We start from the raw sequence: 21,384 nt of genomic DNA, 5'->3' as shown, positions 1-21,384 counted from the left end.
GCTAAACGTTGTTCCCAAAAGTAAAAGTCAGCTTAGCATTAATGTGACAGTATCATGCTTTAATAAATGTTTAGTTTTGTAGATTCTCTAGTCCAACTGAGAGCCCCTGAGGCTGACAGTTAAAGCCTAAGAGGAAGTGTAAAATATAAAATTTTCTCTTTGATAGCAACTTTAGAGGACATTTTTAATAACTCAGATTTAAACTTTATTAGGACTTTACTTCTCCGTTAAAGCATGACTGCTAACTGACAAATGAATGCAGACACTTACAAATACAGTGGGGGAAATAGTTGTTGCTGAATTTGCAAGTTTGCTCACAAAGAAATGAACAGTCTCTAATATTTATAGCATTTTCAGTTCAATGAAGAAAGACAGAATATTACGCAAAAAAACAAAGCTTTACATAAATGTTTTAAATTGATTTGCATGTCACTGAGTCACATAAGTATTTGATCCCCAAGCAAAACATGGCTTAGTCCGGTGGAGTAAGTCAGTAAAATGTTTCTTGTGGTTGGTCATCAGGTTTGCACATGTGTCAGGAGGGATTTTGGTCCACTCCTCTTCACAGAAACACAGAAAATCCTCTAGGTTTCTTGGCTGTCGCTTAGCAACTCAAAACTCAAAACACACACACACACACACAGATTTTCTGAAGGATTGAGGTCTGGAGACTGGCCAGGTCACTCTATGACCTTAACATGCTTCTTCTTTAGACACTCCTTTGTTGCATTGGTGGCATGTTTTGTTATTGTCATGCTGGAAGACTGGAAGGCCCATCTTCAGTGTTCTGGTTGAGGGAGGGAGGGAGGTTCTCATTTATACACATAATAAATTGAGATCAGTATTTTAATTGATTGATTGATTGATTGATTTATAACATTCATAGTGTTTCCATAAAGAGTTGACATTGTGCACTACAGCAACTCAGATGTCTATAGGAGTATGTTAGCAACTTTATACGTGAAGCCTCACTGGTAGCATTTTGGCCTCATCCATGTGCAGAACTTTATACAATTTGTTTTTTCTGGATTTTTGGTTGATAATCTGTCTCTCTACGTTAAAATGAAACGATCATAAACAAATTAGAGACTGTTCATTTGTTTGCAAGTGAGCAAACCTACACATTCAGCTGTAGCTGAGCTGTCTGCCAGTGTTCATTTGCTCCATTTCTAATCAAGAACTGGGCCTTTTAACTGTGTTTGTGGTGTTGGTGCCTTTTGGAGCATTTTTCATACAATGATCTGACAAATCATGTGACTAAACATGTGGTTAATTACAGACCACCCAAAAAGTCTTTGCTCTATTGTCAGTGAAGCTAATTTTAATCATTTGTTTGTATTTACTTGTTAGCATTACTTTCCAAGTGTTTGGATGTGTTTGACACACACTTATGATCTATGGATGTACCTTCCAGCTAAGATTGCTAGCAATAGCTTACAGTCCACCTTTCTCATCCAAATATGGTTTGGCCTAGCCCAAAATGCTAACAGTGAGGATTCAAATATAAAGTTACTAACATTTTGTTTGCTAATCTATGTTCATATATACATCAGAGTCGTCATAGTCTAATCTTTGGAGTTCACTGTCACCTCTCTCTGCAAATACTATGAATGTTATAAATATTCACCATTAGTGCAACTATTTTTCACCTTTATCAGTACAAGGGTAGGAGGTGAAATCATTTTTCCCTGCCCCAAATCCCTCTGCTGGTAACCAGATTAGAGCAATGTTCCCATATTAAAGCCCAGCAGGGAGTTACAACTTAGATTCCTCTCCTGCTTCTCTATCGTGTCCATGACTGGATTTATTAAGCCCTAATGCTGTTAATCTGCTTGATTTTCACTGTAAACCTATTAGGGGACATCCTGAAGATAAGATGCTGGCAGAAAACGTTGTGGTTTTGAGTATAAGCCAACTTCTGTGGGTTTATTGTACTGACTGTGATCTTGTCAAACGCTGATAAATGTCATAGGTCAGGCTTTGCCAAAAACAATGGCGTTAAGGTCTTTGTTGTCATTCACACAGGAGTTATTTACATCTGTGCTATCTTCTTTGACCTGCTTGCTGTTTCCTCTAGGACGTTTTAAAAACAGTATCAAGACAGTCTCACTGCCAAAATAACCCAGGTTTACATAAACATTTGCCAACAGCAAGAGCAGACTTGCGATTTTTGTACATCGCCCCCACCCTCAAACTTCGAATGTGATAAGCTGGCAGTTCCATGCATGCTAAACTCAAGCAATAAGCAGCGTTATAGTGCTCAGCAAGTTGTAATAACACAGTGTGCTGGTGGCTTTCAGAGAGGTCAGGCTACAGTTGAGGGCCCCTGCCTGCTTTTGCCTGGTGCGGTGAATTTCTGCGACCACACTTCGTCTGCTGCGACCACAAGGCTCACCACCGTCTCTCTCCAGCGGCGCAGCCGTTTGTTAGGCAGAGCCCATCCTCAGCAAACCTCACCACACCACAACACAGCACGCAGTCACATGAAACCCTCTCAAGTCTGGAGAGCTGCTGGCTGTGTCTCCTCGGTGTCACTGTGCAGAGTGGCACATAGTGCATGCCGCAAAAGTACACCGCGGTAGCGCTTTCACAAGCTTGCAGCAGTTTCACATCAACCTGCAGTTGCTGTATTGTTAGTGCATGTGTAGTGTCAGGCATGTGGATTAACTTCAGACCACACACTAGTTTCTCTGAACATGAAGGTCATTTCTGGGAAGTTATCTGTAATAGAAGTCGACATAAACATCACGGGGTCACCTCAGCCACATCGTGTGCAGTTGGTACGCGACGACTCGCTGCTCTGCGTGAAGCCCAAAGTGAAAGATCAGGGAAGGGAAGGTCAGCGCTTGTGGCCATAATACTGTTTGTTGGTGAACTACTGCGGGGCCCTACAGCATCAGACGTGATGCAGGCGTGGCGATCTGTTTTTATTGTCAGGGATGTACTTTAAATCAGTCTAACTGTTGGGTTGGACAAAGACAAATGTTGCACACAACTGCAAATTATGCTGTTAGTTTGTTTTCCAGCCCACCCCTCATCTCTGTCTGCATTTGAAATTCATTCAGCTGTCTTGGAAGAGAATTATTTATGAGCAAATCTGTTCATTTGGAATGGCTTGTTTTGTTTTTTTTGGTTTTTTCTTCTTTGCTACACTCCCCTGATGCGGCTCTTTTGGGACCGCCTGTCAGACTCTCGTCTCATCTAAAGGAGCCAAAACAGCAGATATAAAAGTTAGCTGTTTTTCAAGACGGGAATATAAAACAGCTTCATTACAGATATTATAATAATCCCTTTACAAAACATCCCACTGTCCCATTTCCCCAAACTTATTAGCGAGCTTCCACGCGTCTGTTGTTTTGTTTATCTTAAACATGGTTTTCATGTCCTCCCGTGGTACGGTGGAGGTGACCACCAGGTTAATGATGAGCGGCCAGAAATAAGATGAGTGGAGTGTGTTTAGTCCCAGGTGGTTCTCAATTCCAGATGTCTCAGGCTCTCTCTTTGAGAAGGACGGGTTCAGGAGTTTATCCACAGTCCTCTGGGCAATCGCATTAGCCAATCGCCATGCAGGGATATCAGCAGTCAGCTAGCTGGTGGCACGGCCATGGCAGCGACAGCTCTGTGTGAAGACACAAAGTGAGCTCATTTATCAGTGTCTGGACTGTCTTAATGATAGAGAGGAAACAAAGAAACAGAAAGACACCAAAAAGGTAATATCATAGCAATAATGAAAAAAGGCTTGCTATGCTCACTAGTATTGGCTATTTAAATAAATTATAAGTCACCATAATGAATCTCTTTAAGGTGTTTCCCAGTGTCTCAAAACATTTGTGATGAGTAATATAAAAAAGAGATAGAAATAGAATGACTGCTAGATTTCTTTCTTCTGAAATTTTGACTGATAGATTAGGGTTGGACTGTGAAAGGAAAGGAAAGGAGCCGGTTGCTGACTTTGTTTATTGCCATCCAAACTCGGCCCTGTGGCTCATGCAATTGTTTGAGATGAGCTGGAAGGCTGCCAAACCTGGAGTAAATCAGCACTGTCAGTCAGCAACAACAGCCAGCAAGAGAGGGAGGGGGGCTGAGATAGGACGGAGGGAGGGAGGATGTGGGGTTGTTAAGTTTTGCGTGTGTGTGTGTGTGCTGTGGTTCTGATAGACATACAGATAGTGCATAACATTTGCACGAGAAAAGGAGGGAAAGAGTAGCGGGGTGGGAGGAGGGTGGTGGGGGTGCAAATGAAGAAGTAAGAGAGAGAGAGAGAAGAGGGAGGGAGGACCCGGCGCTCTGTTGTGAAACACGAGCTCGGAAAAACTGCTCTGAGTTTAAAACTCTACCCAATGTTTTTCCAGTTGTTACTGTTTGGAGGAGGTCCATTGCGTGAGCCGACGCACGCACTCACCGAAGCCTGCAAAACACACACATGCGCTCGTACACACAATTGTCCCGGAGCCCCACCCCTGGTGCTTTGGTTGTTTTTCTTCCCTGGCCTCATCCTTCTCTCCACACTCCTGTTATCAAGGTGAGGCGTGCTAACAAGACAAGCTGGCTGCCTGACGTCTCTGGTTTCCCGCCAACCTGCTGGGTAAAGGAAAAAAAAACACACAACACACACCCACGCACCCACTGAACTGGCCCGGTTCTGTAGCTCCGAGGCTTTATCCTGCCCCTTGCACTTGCTGCCTGCACTGCATGTAGAAACGAGGCTTGAGGCGAACTCTACTCTCATTACAGTCGCACCTTAGGGTTTGCCGCTGCACAGGCCGCAGAAAACCACAGTTACTGCTACAGGAAGCTTTTTTCCTGCCATTTAGTTCCCAACAATGACCCTGCCTATTTATGTGCTGTGTTTTGAGTGACATCCCACCCCCCGACCTCAATCTTAATTAGGCTAGGCTTGTGTCTTTCTAAGTTGCATGCCAGTATGCTGCATGGATTGATGTTTTTTTACACCTGGAGAGAAAAAGACAGCTGCCTACTGCGCGCAGGCTTTCTGGGGTGTATCTTTTAATTGGGTCCAAATGGCGGTGGATGAAGTATAAAGATTTTTGAAAAAGTGATAAAGTTGGAAGTGCAGAGGAGGAGGGGTGAGGAGGTGGGGGGACAATAGCCAGCAGGGGATGGAGAGGACAAGTTCAGCAGGTTCATAAGCTGTGCTCTGAGGATTTTAATCCCTCCCCTTGACCACAGGATACTGCTAGTGTTTGTGAGTCAGAGATTTCTGTGCGTGTGCGTGTGTGCGTCACAGCTGTGAGGCCGGGAGTGACTGCAGCTCAACAAAGCACTGCGCTCTGCTGGGTTGCTCTTGGTAAACAAAGGGAACTCGTAGCCTTGTATAGCGATTGCCCAACCTCTCCTTCAACGGAGAAAGAAAGAAAAGAGCCAGCGGAGCACGGCGGATTAAGGTGGAAGCTGGAAATGGCACAAGAGCCAGGAGTTTTAAAAAGTGAGAAAATGAGCTAAATGCAATGGCAAAAAAAAAAGCAGGACTGCTAATTTAATTATCAGCTACCAAGTGTCAATAGATCAATTTTTTACTCGCTCTCCTCTGAGTTTTCATAGGGTGGCCCAGCCGAGAAGGGAGCGAGGAGTAGGGGGAGTGGGGGTCGGATAGATTTTTTTTCTTTTTCTTTCTTTTTTCCAGAATAGGTCAGCTGTGTTCAGTCACAGCTGACAGAGGGGGGTTGGGGATGGCCGGGAATGGTTGCTGAGTTGCTGCGCCCACAGCATGCCCAGCTGAACCCTGATCCCCCCGCCCAACCCCCCCTCTCAGCACAGTGACATGCAACACTGTTGGCTTGCCTGCTTATTCCCATGACAACTGCCTGCCTGAGCACCAGATGTGTGTAAAGAGGGGAGGGGGGAGGGAGGGTGGTGGAGAAGAGTGGAAAGAGTTTAAATAAATGTAAAACTGAGACAGTGGCACAGATCTGCTTCGTCTGAGAGGAGTTGGTGTCTTTTTCTATAATCTTTTCATGTGTATTTTTAAGCATTCACATCTTTATACTGTTTGCTAATTACACGTATTTAGTCAGCTGGTCATCCAAAATGTTGTTTTTCATTTGACACCAAGCAAATTTATGCAGCAGAAAGGAAAAAAAAAGCACACTTGCTTATCACTTAGTAATCCCTTAGTATCACTTAGTAATCTGAAGTGGAGTTGTGTGTCTGTAGTGTTTTGGTTTTGGTCACTACTGAAAGAAGCTGAAAGAAGAGGCGTAGGTGTGGTGTTTAGGGTGGGGGTGTGGTTTTTCTGTTACTGCTGGCTCTCTGTGACGTACTAGATAACATCTCTGTTGTTCTTATGATACAAAGAAACTTTCCCTGTTATGTTTTACTGGAAAGAAGACAACTGTCATCAATAAGGCTCGAGTGTTTACAGTCAGTACTGGCGGCTTTGAACTAAATGCTAATGCTGTGCTAACATTCTCCCAGCAGTTTGCCGTGTTCATAGTTTAGGATGCTAACAAGCTAACAACGCCATTTAGGAGATATGTCAAAAAATTTCCTGCTGCTGTTGTTTTTTGTCCAAATGACTTTTATCTTTTTTTTAGATAAAAGTAACTGACAAGTGATACTGTTACCCATCACTTCCACCTGGACACACAAACTGGGCAGGGAAACATGACCAAGCTTGCTAGCTAATCACAACCTCATTAATGTAATTTCAATTTAGCCATTGTTTTCATTTTCTCTGCTCACTCCTACAGGACATTCAATTGCAACTCAATGTAAAAGAAGCCCACATGTGACCATTAAGTAATTACCCATGCAGTGACGAGCTATTTATAGCAGGCTTCAGGCTGAGGGAAGAATCTGTAGCTCATAATACAGAGCAGGTGCCATTAGTGCTAATCTGCTGTTCTCCCTCATGCAGGTATTTTACTGTCCTTGTTACAGGCCACTGAAGTGAAACACAAAAGATGTGTTTGAATTCACTGCACACTGTGGCTTTAGCTCAAATAAAAAAATTACTCTTAGGTCTGTCGAGCTAGAGAGCCGGGCAAGCAGGAGTTAACAGCGGAGGCTGGAGTGTTTTGATTGGCTTTGTAGACATAAACAAGAGCCGTACTTGTGTGTGACCACTGGGCCTGACCCTAGAGATAGACGCTTCACTAATGGGCGTCTCTTTCAGCCGGCGGCCCAGCTAGAGGAACAGAGGAGCCATTGTTTGGGCCAGGGAAAGCCAATGCTCTCCCCATTTAAGCGCTGATCCTAGAGGAGCTGAGGTAAACAGCTAGAGAGAGACTGGGGATATACTTGGAAAACTGCTTCCAATTTACTAAAATATCCATGAAAAAAAAAAAAAAGCAACCAACCTCTGCAACCTCCTCTGCAGAGATGGCATTAAGGCCTGCAGTCATATGACTGTTATTCTTTGGCAGCTGCATGTACATTGCACTGTTAATTAATTCTTATTTAGGCATGGAGTTCCTACACTTAAAGCACATAAGACACAGGATTAGGAGGGGAGTGCTGAACAGTTGTGTATGCTCAACCAACTGTGACTGGAATAGGCGCTGTTGTTCTGTTTTAAACCACATCCTCTGACACACTCACTGCATGCATGTTTTTTTGCGTCAGGGGGGCCACAGACAAGGGAGTTGCTGTGCTACAAGCAGCTAAACAGGTGAGTCAGGTGTCGGGAAACTGTGAAACTGTACCTGGCGTGCCTGACAATAGAAGTGCCACGCGTGAAGCCCTGAAGGAGCAGACTGTGTGCCGTCTGCTCTCCTGAAAGAAAGAGCTGGAGAAAAAAAACTTGCATCTTTTGTTTCGGTGTGACTCACTTCACACGTACTTAAACCTTTATCTTGGACACAGATCAAAATATAGATCTTTAATATAAATGAATGCTCTATTTCTAAACACTGTGCACACAGACTAGGAATGCGCAATTAACTTTGATATTTACATGTGTCAGGAGTAATCAGTCTCTTCCATGACTTCAGGGCATCCATGCTGCGGTGTGATGAATCTGCAGGAGCTGCAGGATTGGCTTTAACCTTTTAGGATATGACTGTAACTCTTTTTCATTTTCTGTCTTCAGTTGTCATGCAGTGCTTGCTTTTCTGCATATGTGCATGTGTGTGAATCAGACAGCCTCTATTAAGAGTGTTTTGGAAGCCCCACTGCTCCCACCAAATTAATGACCTAACAGCAGGAGGGGTATGATGGGCACAGTCTGCCAAACGCCTGGGCGGATTAAAATACTGCCTGGCCCGAGACACTTCGCCAATCTATCAGTGGTTTCTATTTCACAACGCAGAACTACTTAAAGCTCAAGCTTAAGAAAAGAGTGGGAGTGGATTAAAATAGCAGTTCTCCCTTTCTTTTTTTTTGTCACAGGTCAGATTCTGGCTGCTGTGAAGAAAAAATATTAACAACAGATTTATATGTGAGAGACTTTTTTGTTTCTGTTTTTTTTTTTATTTTTTAAAATCAATGTCAGCTTATTTCGCAAGAATGTAATTTCTGTTAAGTCTTACTAAGCCTTTTACTTTCACCTGCAGAGATAAGATTTCTCTAACCATGTTCCCACAGTTTTTACATACTATGGGCAATTGTACGGTGCCCTGAGAGGTCAAATGCACTGCAAGAAAACGGCAACATGCCACATTCACTTTTTCTATGCTTTAAAGTGCTTTCTAACTAACAGTCACACACCACTAGAGAGCAACTTGAGGTTTGCATCTTGCCGACGGATATGTGGCATGCAGACTGGGGGAGCCCAGGATTGAACCACCGACCTTACGATCAGCAGATGACCTGCTCTAAATCCTGAGCTACAGACACCCAAAAGAAAGCAGAAATATATAGAAAATATAAATAGAAAACTGCTGCAAAAACACAACGCACGCTGAATAAAACACAATGTTAAAAGAAAATCACGCATAGAACAAAACAAGTGTCTTTGGGGAGACAATAATGTGACGGAACAGCTGCGGAAAATGTCCGAAGGACCGCGCTGAGACACTCCTATAAGAAGCGGAGGGTTCGTCGGTGTTAGGAGTAAGAAAAACATGCAAAGCAATGTATGTTATAATCGCATGATTCGTATAAAACTAGATATACCTGCTATTAGCTGTTTACTGTTAGCTTGTCACTTCTGTAGCTGGTCCGTCACTTTATTGTCTCCCCCAAAACACTTTTTTTTGTCGATTTCCTTTGTGTTGGGTGCTTTTTTTTTGTTTGTTTTCTGTTCTTACGTTTGACCTCACAGGCCACCGTACATTCGCCTTTAAAACAAGCGGATATTAAGCCGACGACGCTGCGGGTGTCCTGCAAACATAAACATGACTCGAGTAGACACCTTCAATAAAATTTTATTGAAAAAAGTACCAATAAGCAACAAGAAATCCAGAAGAAAAAAAAAAAGGATTTGTAGAGCAAAGCTCCGCATGTACAGCATATTGCACTACATAACAAATTGTCTTTACTTCCATTATTATATCAACAACCAAAAAAGAAAAAAAATGTATATAAACATAAAAATGAGTGCACAGTAGAGTCTCGAAAACACACAGTCAATGTTACAAAAATGCTACATTTTCGCTGGGTCTCATTTCTTGGTATACAGAGAGTGTGTGATAATCAAGACTTCATTGAAACTGAGCAGTTAAAGGCATATTCCAGGGTTTTTTCTTTCTTTCTTTTTTTTAATCTTGTTTTTAAATTTTTTTTAGAAATACATTTACACTTTATCGGTTCTGTAAAAAGAAAAGACAGTTTCATGGTTACGAGCTCACGAGCAAAATCAACCGCAACCATGAATTCATTTGGTTTTGTGTATACAGGACAGTAAGATGTGCAAGGAATGTCGCAAGCTCATTTGTCTTTAAAAAAAAAACAACCAAAAACCCAAAATGCTCTTGATCTCATTGACTTCAAAAAGGATCCTACTGGTATTAATTATTTTACAAGCGTGAAGTGTCCTTATAAAAGCAGACCCCTTTTCTTAAGAAAATACAATTTAAAAAAAAGAACGTTAAGAAAAACCACGAAGAAGAAATGTTATTACTTATAAAAATTCAAAACTTTCCTCAAAGGAAAAAAAAACTTCAAATTTATATAAAGTGGACTACAAAATTCAAGACACTGACGGTTTCAATAAAATACGCATGTCTCTTTCTCACTCTCTCTCTCTTGGGATTCTCTGCGCTCACGTATGCCGTTTGAGGCTCGGGAACCTCATTCTAACAAAACTATACAGGGCACCACGGTGGCTTGTTTCCCTTTCCAATAAATCAAACCGGGCCATCGCACCCGAGCCTACTTGCTCGCTGCACTGAATACGTCTGACACGTGGCGAGATCAACTGAGGAGAACAAATCAGAGTATATACTATACATCAACACTCAACAGATAAGAAACCTAAGGGATTTACAGATACAAAGTACTTTCCAGTGCATACTGATTACAACACAATGATTAAGATTAAAGAATTGAACACATACGAGTAAACTGACGCCCTGTGACTTGAGGAAGAAGGCAACCTGTTTGTGTCTAACGTCATGTCTGTTGTTACTTGTTATGAGGGAGAGGTCGTGTGGGAAGGTGTCATTTTTGGATGCTGGAATTTTGAGTATCAAACACTCATCTGTAGTCTGTAGTTTTCTTCTTTGTGAAGAGCAGCAGCTGTACTTATGTTTGCTCGGTTTAGATGATTGGCTTAGCAGTGACACCTGCCGCCACTTAAAAAGTAATCGTAACTACACGAATACAGTAGTTGTTCTTCTAAAGGTGAAGACGGCGTAACGATCGCCAACCTGCTCTCCACAGAGCCAAACAGCCGAAGCATATACAAGTCCGGGAGACCAAAATAGAAAAAAGGAAAACAATGAAGTAATTGCACACACAGGTGTATACAGTAGAAATGGGCAAATACACTGAAATAAATAAAAGAAGAAGAAAGAAAAATAAATTACAAAGAAAGTGAACCGATGAACAACAACCATGTAATGAAGGAGCAGCACAAAGAGGAAGTCAAGAGCTGATGGTGAGACGGGGAGCTACACGGACTGGCTCAGCGTTCACGATCCGCAGGAAACTACAACCACAACCACATTCAGTGCACCTCGCACCACCTATGACTACTACGCTCAGTAGCTCCGTCCCCACCACAGCCAGCAAGTCAGCCTCAAACTCCTCAGTCGAACGGTACCTTTAAGAAGCGTGTGCTGAGAAAGTTGGCCGAGATCTAGGTTAAAATGGAGATGGGAGAATCGACAACACCTCGAGGGGGTTTCGTCACGTATTAATCGGCGAGAACAGCTCTTCTTCTAACCATGTAACAGATTCTCAAGGTTACCAGTAGCCCACAAAAGTCTGTCCCTGAGACATCTTGAGAAAAAAACCAAAAAAAACCCCAACAACAACAAAAAAGAGAAAGAACCTAATCGTCATGCAGTGATAAACTTGACACATTGTAAGGAGCAAGTAATTACAGACCCCTGATATGCACTGCTCCTTGGGTCCAAAAGTTGGCCTGGGTTCAGCAATGAAAGAAGAGTAAAACAAAACAACAAACAGCATCTTTGACAGTGTCTTTAAACATATTCATATTTCAACAATAATTACAGTCTTTTTCACTTTTTCTTTTCTTTTTTTGTCCATTTCAGAGACTGCCCGTCTGCTGAGTCAGTGGTGATTATATGTGCTCAAACATCCCAAATCCGGATCTCAGCACCAATGACAATATATAATACCCCATAAAAGGTGGCCTGAGAGATTTAGTTTTACGCACTGGGTTCGGCATATTGTTTTGATGTTCTGAAGATACAGCGGGGCCGTGAAAAAAACAACAAAAAAAATCAAAACCTTTTTAACCGAGCCAACGTGTCTCTCTCCAACTCTTCAGTGTGGTCTGAAAAACTGCGCAAGCGATCTTTCGAGAAGCGTCATCCAACCCGGATTCCAGACTGTGTTCAGTCAGGCCTCAACACTGATTACTCGTCTCAACACAAAGCGAATGGATAAATGTGAAATGCGGTGGTAAGGAAACAGGTGGTAAATGAAAAAAACAAAACAAATAAACAAACCAAAAAAAAAAAAACCTTCATACGAGACAGAGGTTAGCTTGTCAACATTCGGATCTTTTGAAGGGTGGTATAGTGCAAAAAGAGTGGATCCACAGCTCCACTTCAAGGGCATGGAGGTCTGAAACAATCAAATGAAAAAGAACACATTGAAAAAAAACCCCAAAAGGGAATATCAGAGTAATATACTGGGAACGAGGGTCAAGTTAAATGAATAAAACAGCTGGTTTAGGTGTTACGATATCTGCAACAACGTGATTGACTTGTGTTCTAATATAGTGCAAGACCTCTAATAGTTGTTTGCATGCATGCAAAAGTCGGCACGTTGACGTGAAAACACCTCTGTGTATTGCGCTACATGTCAGATGTCATTTGCCCACCGATATGTTGCAGGAAAAAGGCTAAAATGACAAGTAAACCCAGTAAAAACACAGGTTAAGTGAAAGGATTTTAACAATAACAACACAAGATGTCCAAGTGCACATGCCTTGTTTTCCTTTTTCACTTTCTTTTTGATGTCTGGCAAGTTTGCATGCAGTCACCTGGCTTGTTTGACCAGACGGTGACGTTAAGAAGTGCAGACTCCACCCAGAGAGTCAGCAGACCCAAACATCTGACATGTAGCGCGTGACTCTCTTTGCATATTAAAAGATATTCAGATGACATATCACCGTGCGCTCACTTTCACACGCGCGGAAACTACTGTTCCCAGTATTTTTGAACAATACCAAGAGGTCGTGTTCAAAGAAAACCAAGGAGGGACAAAAGACAAACTGAAAGTAAAAAAAAAAAAAAATGAAGAAAACATAAATGTTCCACTGAGGTGAGGTGCAAAATGCTTTTGTTCTGAGAAGTCGCCTCTTTGGAAGTTAGTAAAAATCGACTTGACTGGTCACCTGGGAAACTTCCTCTGCGTTTCCTTTCACTTCCTAACCATCTTCTCTTGCCTGTCAAAATTGCTCAATACTCATTCTGGCAGAAGACACTGAATAAGGCATTCCCAGGTTCTGTGAGAGGTCATTAAAGTGAACAAGAACAATGTACTGTACAAAACCACTACACCACAGGTATGCCAAAAAAAAAGAAAGAACATTGCCCATTAGTGGAATCTCAGAGCAACATGGCATCTTCTTTGAAGGAAAAAAACACAACAAAAAACCCCCAAAACACAACCTGGTATAAAAGTTGGTTGTCTCCGTCCCGCGGTGACCTCAATTGTTTTCTCCCCCAAACAGACCCGTGTTAGATTAGACAGTGCCAGTAGGAGTCCAGTTCCTCACAGAGATGAATGAAAAACGGGGGACAAGGTCGCCTCACCTCCGTCCTCCACCCCCTCCTCCGGCTATGAACCCCCTATCAAACAGAAGGCTGAGAATGGCCGCGGCCAGGCGCCACCACATCGGCCCCTGGTTCCTTTGGTTTCGGTGATACTGAAACAAAAACAAGACGAAACGCACAACAGTTAGAAACTCAAAACACAGCACCAGACACAGCCATTATTTGGGGTTTGCGTCGTGTTTATGTTGTCGGCGACCGACGCTGATTCACAGCGAGCATAAAACGTAACGAGAGGCCGATATTTTCAGGGCACTCCGCTCCGCTTCCCAGCGATACTTAGCAGAGAGGATTCCCTTTGTGTGCAGGATCCTTTACGCGAGCCGGGCTTTCCCTACAGACATTCCTAGCCATAAACACATTTATCGCACGGTCACACTTTTTTTTATTCTAATCTTCCTGGCACAGACTAGCAGCCAGCAGCTCAGGAGGAGACTCTCTCAGGTTTGCGAGCCAATTGGATTGTGTACGATTAGGAGGATAATGCTATCTCTGCCATTGAGAAGCTGAGATAAGATAATTGCACCAAATGGGATTAGAGGGCTCTTGATGAGAGGCAGGGAGTCTGTGGAAAAACACACGTGTCTGCACGAGAGGGCTACAGTAGTTGAAGATCTCATCCCCCGGACGAAAGGCAGACTCCGCTACACCTGATAGTGCCGAGGCTATTTTCAGACCAAGAGGGCCGTAAACTGAAAACAACTGGGGGGGGATTTAAGATTACTTTTTCAAAACAATGCATGAAAGTGTACTACGTTGTCTTGATAACATTGTATTACTGTTTACAAAAGCCAAAATATCCTAAGGCAGCGATTAGATACGCCATATTTACACGACTAGTGTCCAAACCTTGACCTAGTTAACAGTCAAGAACTGCCACTGCGATAAGCCTCCGGGTTTCCATACCGTTATCACACTGTGGTGAACTTTGCAGGGTGTTGCATAAGCTTTAGCAGTTTCCAGCCAGCATGTTTGTATTCTACTTGCTTTCACCTGAAAACAGAGGTAAAAACGCTATGGTAAACACAACCAGGAAGTTGTTTGTTTCATTATGACATGTCTAAATTTTGCCCTGGAGATATTTTGATAAGGATATAATAATAGTGTAATGTCTACTTCGAATAAACAAAGGCGGCATTTATTATAAAGCACAAAATGTTGCATCGCTGGAAGCCGCCATGCTTGAAGTCTTGCAGTTTAATAAGTTACACAAGGCCAGCTCTGCCATGAAAGAAGGGGGGGGGGGGGGGGGGGGAATGAATGTATGCAATTATATCATTATATATGTCAATATTTAACGAGAGAGGATTGAGCGTAAATCTCAAAATGAGTCAAGTTCCATGAGAAGCGAATTTGTCTTTACAGTCCAAACCAGAATGCCCCCTGTGACCTTTCACCCTCCATTCTATCAAGCTAGACACAAAGAAAGCAAGAGAATAAAAAACAGCAAGAGTGACAAAAGGAGGTGTGTGCAGGCCTGCTGCAAGTTAGTCATGACTCACGACACCAACTGTCAAAATGAGGCTCTAAATTTAGCCAGCGATAGAGAAGCAGAGTGGAGCCAGATTCCCTATGTCGTCACGCTGACACCAGCCCGATGTGCTTTATCAGTGCAAGCTGTCTGTCAAGCCAGCTGCTCGCAAGCTCTGCCTTATCGCTTGAGCAAACAGGCCAGCCTCTGCAGCGAGAAGCTCCACGTTAGTCATATCGGCGAGCGGAGAAGGGCCGAGTATCATGCGAACATAGCGGTTGCATAAGTTAATAGGCAACAGCACAAACAGACGTTCCCGTCAACACAAATAATCAGAGAACAATGAAAGAAAAGTAAATACCATTTGTCATTGCTCCCAGCACCACTTTCCTCCCTCCCCTTCCGCAAGTGCTGAAAGGAGAGAGTGCCATGCCCTCACTGGAACAGTGACGAGATAAAGCGACAACCGCTGCGTGTAAGCGTGCAGGCGCGCACACACGGAGGAGATATTCAACCCTGCTTTCAACACCTATCGAAAGCACCAGGAGTCGTCTCCCTTAAAAAAACATGGGGATGAAACCTAACTCTGCTCCTTGCCCTGCGCAGGCTGAAGCAGTCTTCCTGCCATTGTGAATGCCATTATTGCCGTGTCTCAAATGGCAGGCCCGGCTAATGTCAGCCATCCCTCTGGGGACCTTAGAGTCCCCTCCAGCACTTTCTGACTGAGGAGCAATTTATCTGTCAGCATCCGCCAGCACTCCCTCCGCCACCTAATCCCTCCTTTCGCCAGGGGCCACGGGCTCCCATGGAGAGAGCACCGGCAGCCACGTTGCACCAAAATCCATCAAAAATGATGGCAGTCGAAGGCATTTAGATTGCTCTGGGACAAGTGTCTGCGCTGAATAACTCGCCTACTGACAGGAGCAACAGGAATGAGACCTGGCAAACAGTACCGCTATTATCCAGCGAGAGTTTTTTTTTTTTTTTTTGTGCTAACTGCCAGACCGTGCGATACTGAGAAGTGAGAGACGGCAAAAGAGCAGAAAGCAGAAAAACAAGTATGGGTGTATTCATGCATGAGCATGTACACATGCACGCACAATACAATAACTTGCACAACCAGAACCAGAAATAGTAATTACAGTGGCTTCAGTGGAATCACGCATCCAAAACCACACTTAAGTGTTTGAGTTGTAAAAACATCCCTCAATAACAGCAAACCACAAAGACACAGTAGCAGAAGCACAGCCATGCTCGGAGAACAAAAGAAAATGAAAAACATTATTCCCTTTATCAGATATTCACTATCTAGGCATATGTGTCTTCAGGACATGACTTTACAGGATGGTTTTCACTCTGACTGTCCTCTCTGCTGTTTACTCAACCAGCAAAGTGAGCACAAACCACTTCCTCATCTCTTGACCCAGGCCTGCCTCCGATGTGCGTCAGTAGATCCTGGTCGCACACACATAGCAACCCTCCTGTCTGACCGTCTGTGTGTGTGTCTGCCCGTGTCACAATACATGAGTCATGCTGCTTGCGGGGGTATAAATAACATCTGCTTGATAAAGTGCATGAGAAAAATCAGAAGCTGTCTCATAGGTTAGAGTCTAAATTTAAAAAGAAAAAAGATTATATATACATATTTTTATGTGCACGGGTCATCCCATTTCCCCACAGGGAGTTTTTAAGACAGCTTAGGACAGTTGTTACTTGATCATGTGAGGTTCAATTTCCATTCTCCATCCACCCAGTATACATCCTTAAACCATCATTATTATAGATCTCACCTCCGCAGTCTGCCTATGACTGAGAAAACTTCTTTTTTGGGTGTGTGTGTGCGTGTGTCTCCTGTGGCTGCGCCTCGCAAAGGGAAGGGGCTGCCTTGAGACTCCCTGGAACCACAGCTGTTCCCCTCTGGGCTCACGTGGGGAGCTTCGGGTTACAACATGTTTACCTACTTCTACCACTTCTGCTTTTTTTCCTGGATGTATCAGCATGCGTGCATGCATGCATGTGTGCGTGTATAAATGTGTGAAATAAATATGTGTGTAAAGACTGTTAACCACCTGCGCAACAAAAGTACTTGCACTTTGCAGGAAATCTCCCTGGAGAGGGGGGGGGGGGGGGTGTCTGTGCATATTTTATGCATATTTAAAGATAAAGAAATAAAAGCATGTCACACTTTTTACAGCACACCCAAACAGCAGCGGTATGCCGATACAGTGGACACTGTCGCCGTGACCACAGTGTGTTGTTTGAGTGCAGGCATCCTCCACACCAACAGCCTTCAGAGCACATTAAGGAAACAGGGGAAAAGAGAGAGAAATAAACAGGAAGAGGAGGCAGGGGAAGGGGGTGGGGTGGGAGTGGGGGGTGAAGTGGGGGAAGGGCTGTCCTCGTTCTGAAATGTCTTTGGCTTGAGGGAAAAGAGGGGCAGAGGGGGTGGGGGTTAGATACTGGGGTAAAGTTCTGCATGTGTATGGCCTCTCCAAAACAAATATAAAGCGAGCACCATAATAGAGAAGAAACTTTTGACCCACAATTAATCTCTGTCAGATCAAAATGAGATCCAAATATTGATTTAAAAAGAGCAAAAAAAAAGGTTTGCGGATGATGTGGCTAATGTGTGGACTTAACTTTTCCCTGCTCCGACTTTATAAACACTTAACCTGTGGTGCTTACTCGCACACGGACACAAGTTTCCTCTCTAGTTTGATGGCAGCAAATTTAACTTTACGGTTTATGGAGTCTTTTGTTTCTTATATTGTTGACAGAACGTTGGCGTATCTTCCTGGCTTTACTGCTCTCATTTTACCGGCTCAGATAGGACACATAGAGACTATCTGACAAAAACAACAAAAAACCCAAACAATAAAGGTGTATTTGCCTGTTATCAGGCACAGGGAGCAATCTGCAATTTAGTCAAATTTGAAAACTGTCAAAAGAATCGGGTCGCCCTCCACACTTAATGTGAGGCACTAAAAGCATGCTTGTTTCACCATCCAGCACAACCGTTTGTCTCCCAGTATTGCACAATCAGCCGAACGCATCCATCCTCCTCACCAATTGCAGGCGTTCCCAGTGAAACTGGTCTCCTATGAGCTGGAGTTTCTGTCCAATGCAGGCCTCCACGCTGCGAGCCGCGGGTCGCTGCCGGGGCAGGCGCTCCATGCTGTTTTGCTGCTCCGTGCTTTCTTGTCGACTCGCTCTGTGATCCCCGACGAGCTCGAAGCGTGCCGGGAAGTGCAATCGAAAACCTGCGTTACCTGTCGAGTGTCAGGACTCATGCTTATTATTTTGTAAACAACACGTGCTCAGCAAAATCATCTCAATACAGCAATGACGCCGGGCGTGCCATTCTTTTACACACAGGTAAGGAGATCCATCAGTCTCCTGAAGTACTGCAAAACGCACCTTTCAGCAAACAGGTTGCTCAGCTATATATCCACAGTTTACCCAGCTGTGGTTATTCCTTTGTCTTTTTTAATGACCTTTAATAGTTTCACAAAATAAACCCACATGACTAGTAGTTATAGAACTCCTCTGGAATGGTTACTTGTTTATGGCACCAGGGTAATTGGTGTCACTGATAATCAGTTCTCCGAAGAGTTGCTGCACAGGTGAGCACTTCTGTCACATCCTTTCAGTCACAATACCAGTCTGGCGCCTTTTGAATAGCAAAGCAGCTGGGTACACTGCATACAGACCATAAAAGTGAATGTGATGACGACTATCAGGCGCCAGGGGTGAGATCAGCGCAGTAACGCTGTTAACCATCCCTCACGGTGAGTCTCGCATTGTGCTCTCGTGCTTCGGTTTTATAACACCGGTTATCACGCACAAGGCAGTGTTCCCTTTTCCTCCCCTCTTTTGAAATATGGTATGTTATCAGCCTCACCGTAGAAGAGTGGTCTGGGCTCCTCTGCGACTCCACAGGGCAGCATGCCGTTGTTTGGTACCAGGGCAGGACCGGGTGTCTGTGTGCCTCGATGTTCACACTTTATCTCCCTGAATGTGGTGCGCCAACAGTTGGCTTTTGGCTCAAACACATCATCCTCCTCATCGTCCATACGGGGTGCGCTTTGAAACGAGCAGCCTTAAAAGTAACGTGACAGGAAAAGAACAAAGGAAAGTTAAAGCCGAACACGTGTAGTTCGTCTTCCAGCGGGCACGGCGTCCCGAGTTCCCTTCGCTAATGAATCCAACCTTGGAGAAATCTGCACTAAGAGCTGATGAGATGATCTCAGACACATTCATTATTCGTTCCTTCCTCCAAAGCATTCATTATCATTATAGACAACCTGTCTGGCCTATAATGAGTGCCCTCAAATCAATAAAACCACAGTGGATAAGTTGGGGAAGAGAAAATGAGCAAACGGTCTGCCTTAATTTGTGGCAAAGATCTCAGTGCTTATTTAGACAAATGGCTCTGCTCAACTCAGTGATGAAACCACACAATTCACTGTGGTTAGGCAAGTCAGTTGAGCCACAGATACATTTAAAGGACTTTGCTGCCTAGATTAAATAAGAGGTAGATTATCTTTTGTCTCTGCTAAGCACATGGGTGGGGGTTTCAATAACAGTCCCATAATTACTAACTTTGCTAATAGTTGGTATTTTAACAGTATCGCTGCACCGTATGTATATAAATATGAAAGTTATATAGATATTAGAGCAGATATTTGATGACAATAATAAAATGCCTCATTATGATTCATCATACCCATCTTACCGCAGTGTGGCAAGAATCTCAAAGAGCACTTGGCAAACTCTCCAGAGTCAATACTAGACTGCACTCAACTCTGAATAATACAGTGGGTCAAACAGTCATCAAAATACGGGTGAAATTCAAGTTGGCCTCACTGGCAAAACTCAAAGTCACCACTGCAGTTGTATTACGGGGTTAGACTACTACCACACTTCCAAATTAGGATCCACAGCAAAAGGGTAATGACAGTCTTTGAGGATAATCCTACGCCACTCTCCCTTCCCTGGTCTGTCAGCCTGCCAAGCTCCCCGAGAAAGGAGTTTTCATTTCTTCACCCAGCATAAGCAGATTGGCCTGGCTCTAGCATGCCCAGACCTCACGATATACTGTGTGCGTTCACAATAAACCCTGTGTGTAAAGCCACTTAATGCTTTGTTTTGACAAACACACAGAAAGAACATGGGCATGTGCATGTGTGTGTGTGTGTGTGTGAGAGAGAGAGAGAGAAAAAACCTTAGGTTCAACTTCCAGATACACAGGCTTGCTGTCTGTACTGCTCTACTGACCAGGCAGTGAGCTGCATGTTTGTGTCAGACAGTAGCTCCCCCTGCTGCAGACAAATTAACAAAGGGGAAGGAGCGAAAGATGCGGTGGTGGAGGTGGTGGCGAGGGAGCTCTGTTATTGACACAGTTTCAATCCAACGGCTTTAAGAGCCTTCCACCACGCCGTATCGGCTTTATGTAACATTACTCACACCGAGAAATGAAGCCTTCTCACGCTCAAGCTCGGCCACTCACCACACATTTATAACATATAGAAATAAAGCAGAACGCGTTTTAAACCGACATTTGACCGAAAAGACATGCAAAAATACAGCTTGAGTGGCGTGAAATAAAGGCAAGAGTGGGCATATGTGTAATACGCTGATTCATTTTCATTATAGGAAGAAAACAGTCGTTACTGCGTTTTAACAGAGCACCCGGGGACGCACTCGGCGCCCCGCGGTCTGAAGTCCATTCACCCAGCCGGGCTGAGCAAACCGGGAAAGCCGGTGTAATTCAAATCTGCGCTGGGTGAATGACAGGCAGTACATTTAACCGCGTTTATAAGCAGACCAGCCCGGTGGTTAGGTGCAGTAATGTAGGGCCGATGAATGCAGACGCAAATGGAAGACAGCGGCACGCTGCGCTGTCGGTTCTTATTTTTAAGGACGCGCATGTTACCTGATGTAATCAACTCGCTCCGGTGGACAGAGTGTGCCCTGGACGAGGACATTTAACAGCGTTTAAAAGTGTTTCCCGTGAACTTACCACACAGATCGGCTTCGCTGTAACGACTGTCCTATAACTGGAAAACAAAACGAAAACAAAAGAAAAAAAGCCTAAGAGTTCAGAATCCCGCTGAGTCAAACGACTTTAGTCCTTATCGCCTCCACGACTACTTCCATTCTGCGAGGAAAAGCGCTAGCAGCCTATTTCTTTGCAGGCATGTCAGCTGACTCCGCCACCGGGGCGTGGCGCGAAAAATTAGTAAACAAACCCTCTTTAAAGAGGCTTGCTTTCCCTCCGGCACACTTGCACTGCTCCCAAGCGAAGATAGAGCATATCCCTTTAAGAGCCGGCTACATATGGGTGCTGCAACCAATAGCCGACTTTGTTGTTATCCCGCCTTCTTGGTCGTGTAATCAGACACGTGGAAGGGGAAATTCCCCAGAGCACGAGACCGCTTTCTCGCTACTACTGTTGATCATCTGGCTACTCTGGTCAGATAGCGCTGTCATCTTGTGGTTTTTTTCAGCCGTTCTTTGCCCTGACAGCTGTATATTAAT

At 43.9% G+C, this 21,384-nt stretch overlaps 1 protein-coding gene across 2 annotated transcripts; it reads right to left on the bottom strand.

Annotated features, from left to right (window-relative positions):
- Positions 1-9,331: 9,331 nt before the first annotated feature.
- Positions 9,332-20,995, bottom strand: LOC134646159 (bcl-2-modifying factor-like). Of its 2 annotated transcripts, XR_010096618.1 has the most exons (5): positions 20,867-20,995; positions 18,746-18,943; positions 17,911-18,113; positions 13,212-13,468; positions 9,332-12,159 (listed from the first exon to the last, which is right to left on the bottom strand). XR_010096618.1 is itself a non-coding variant. In XM_063499902.1 (4 exons), exons 2-4 carry the CDS (start codon positions 18,915-18,917, stop codon positions 13,352-13,354), a joined length of 492 nt encoding a protein of 163 aa, XP_063355972.1. In that variant the 5' UTR covers positions 18,918-18,943; positions 20,867-20,995; the 3' UTR covers positions 9,332-13,351. The 2 variants fall into 2 exon arrangements, 1 of the variants encoding a protein (XP_063355972.1); XM_063499902.1 differs by having other exon boundaries at positions 9,332-13,468.
- Between the last annotated feature and the right edge of the window lie 389 nt (positions 20,996-21,384).

This window comes from Pelmatolapia mariae, linkage group LG16_19 (genome assembly GCF_036321145.2).
Source record: "Pelmatolapia mariae isolate MD_Pm_ZW linkage group LG16_19, Pm_UMD_F_2, whole genome shotgun sequence".
NCBI classification, from domain to species: domain Eukaryota; kingdom Metazoa; phylum Chordata; class Actinopteri; order Cichliformes; family Cichlidae; genus Pelmatolapia; species Pelmatolapia mariae.
The sequence above is the reverse complement of the archived record's forward strand: the minus strand, read 5'-3'. Positions and strand labels throughout refer to the sequence as shown.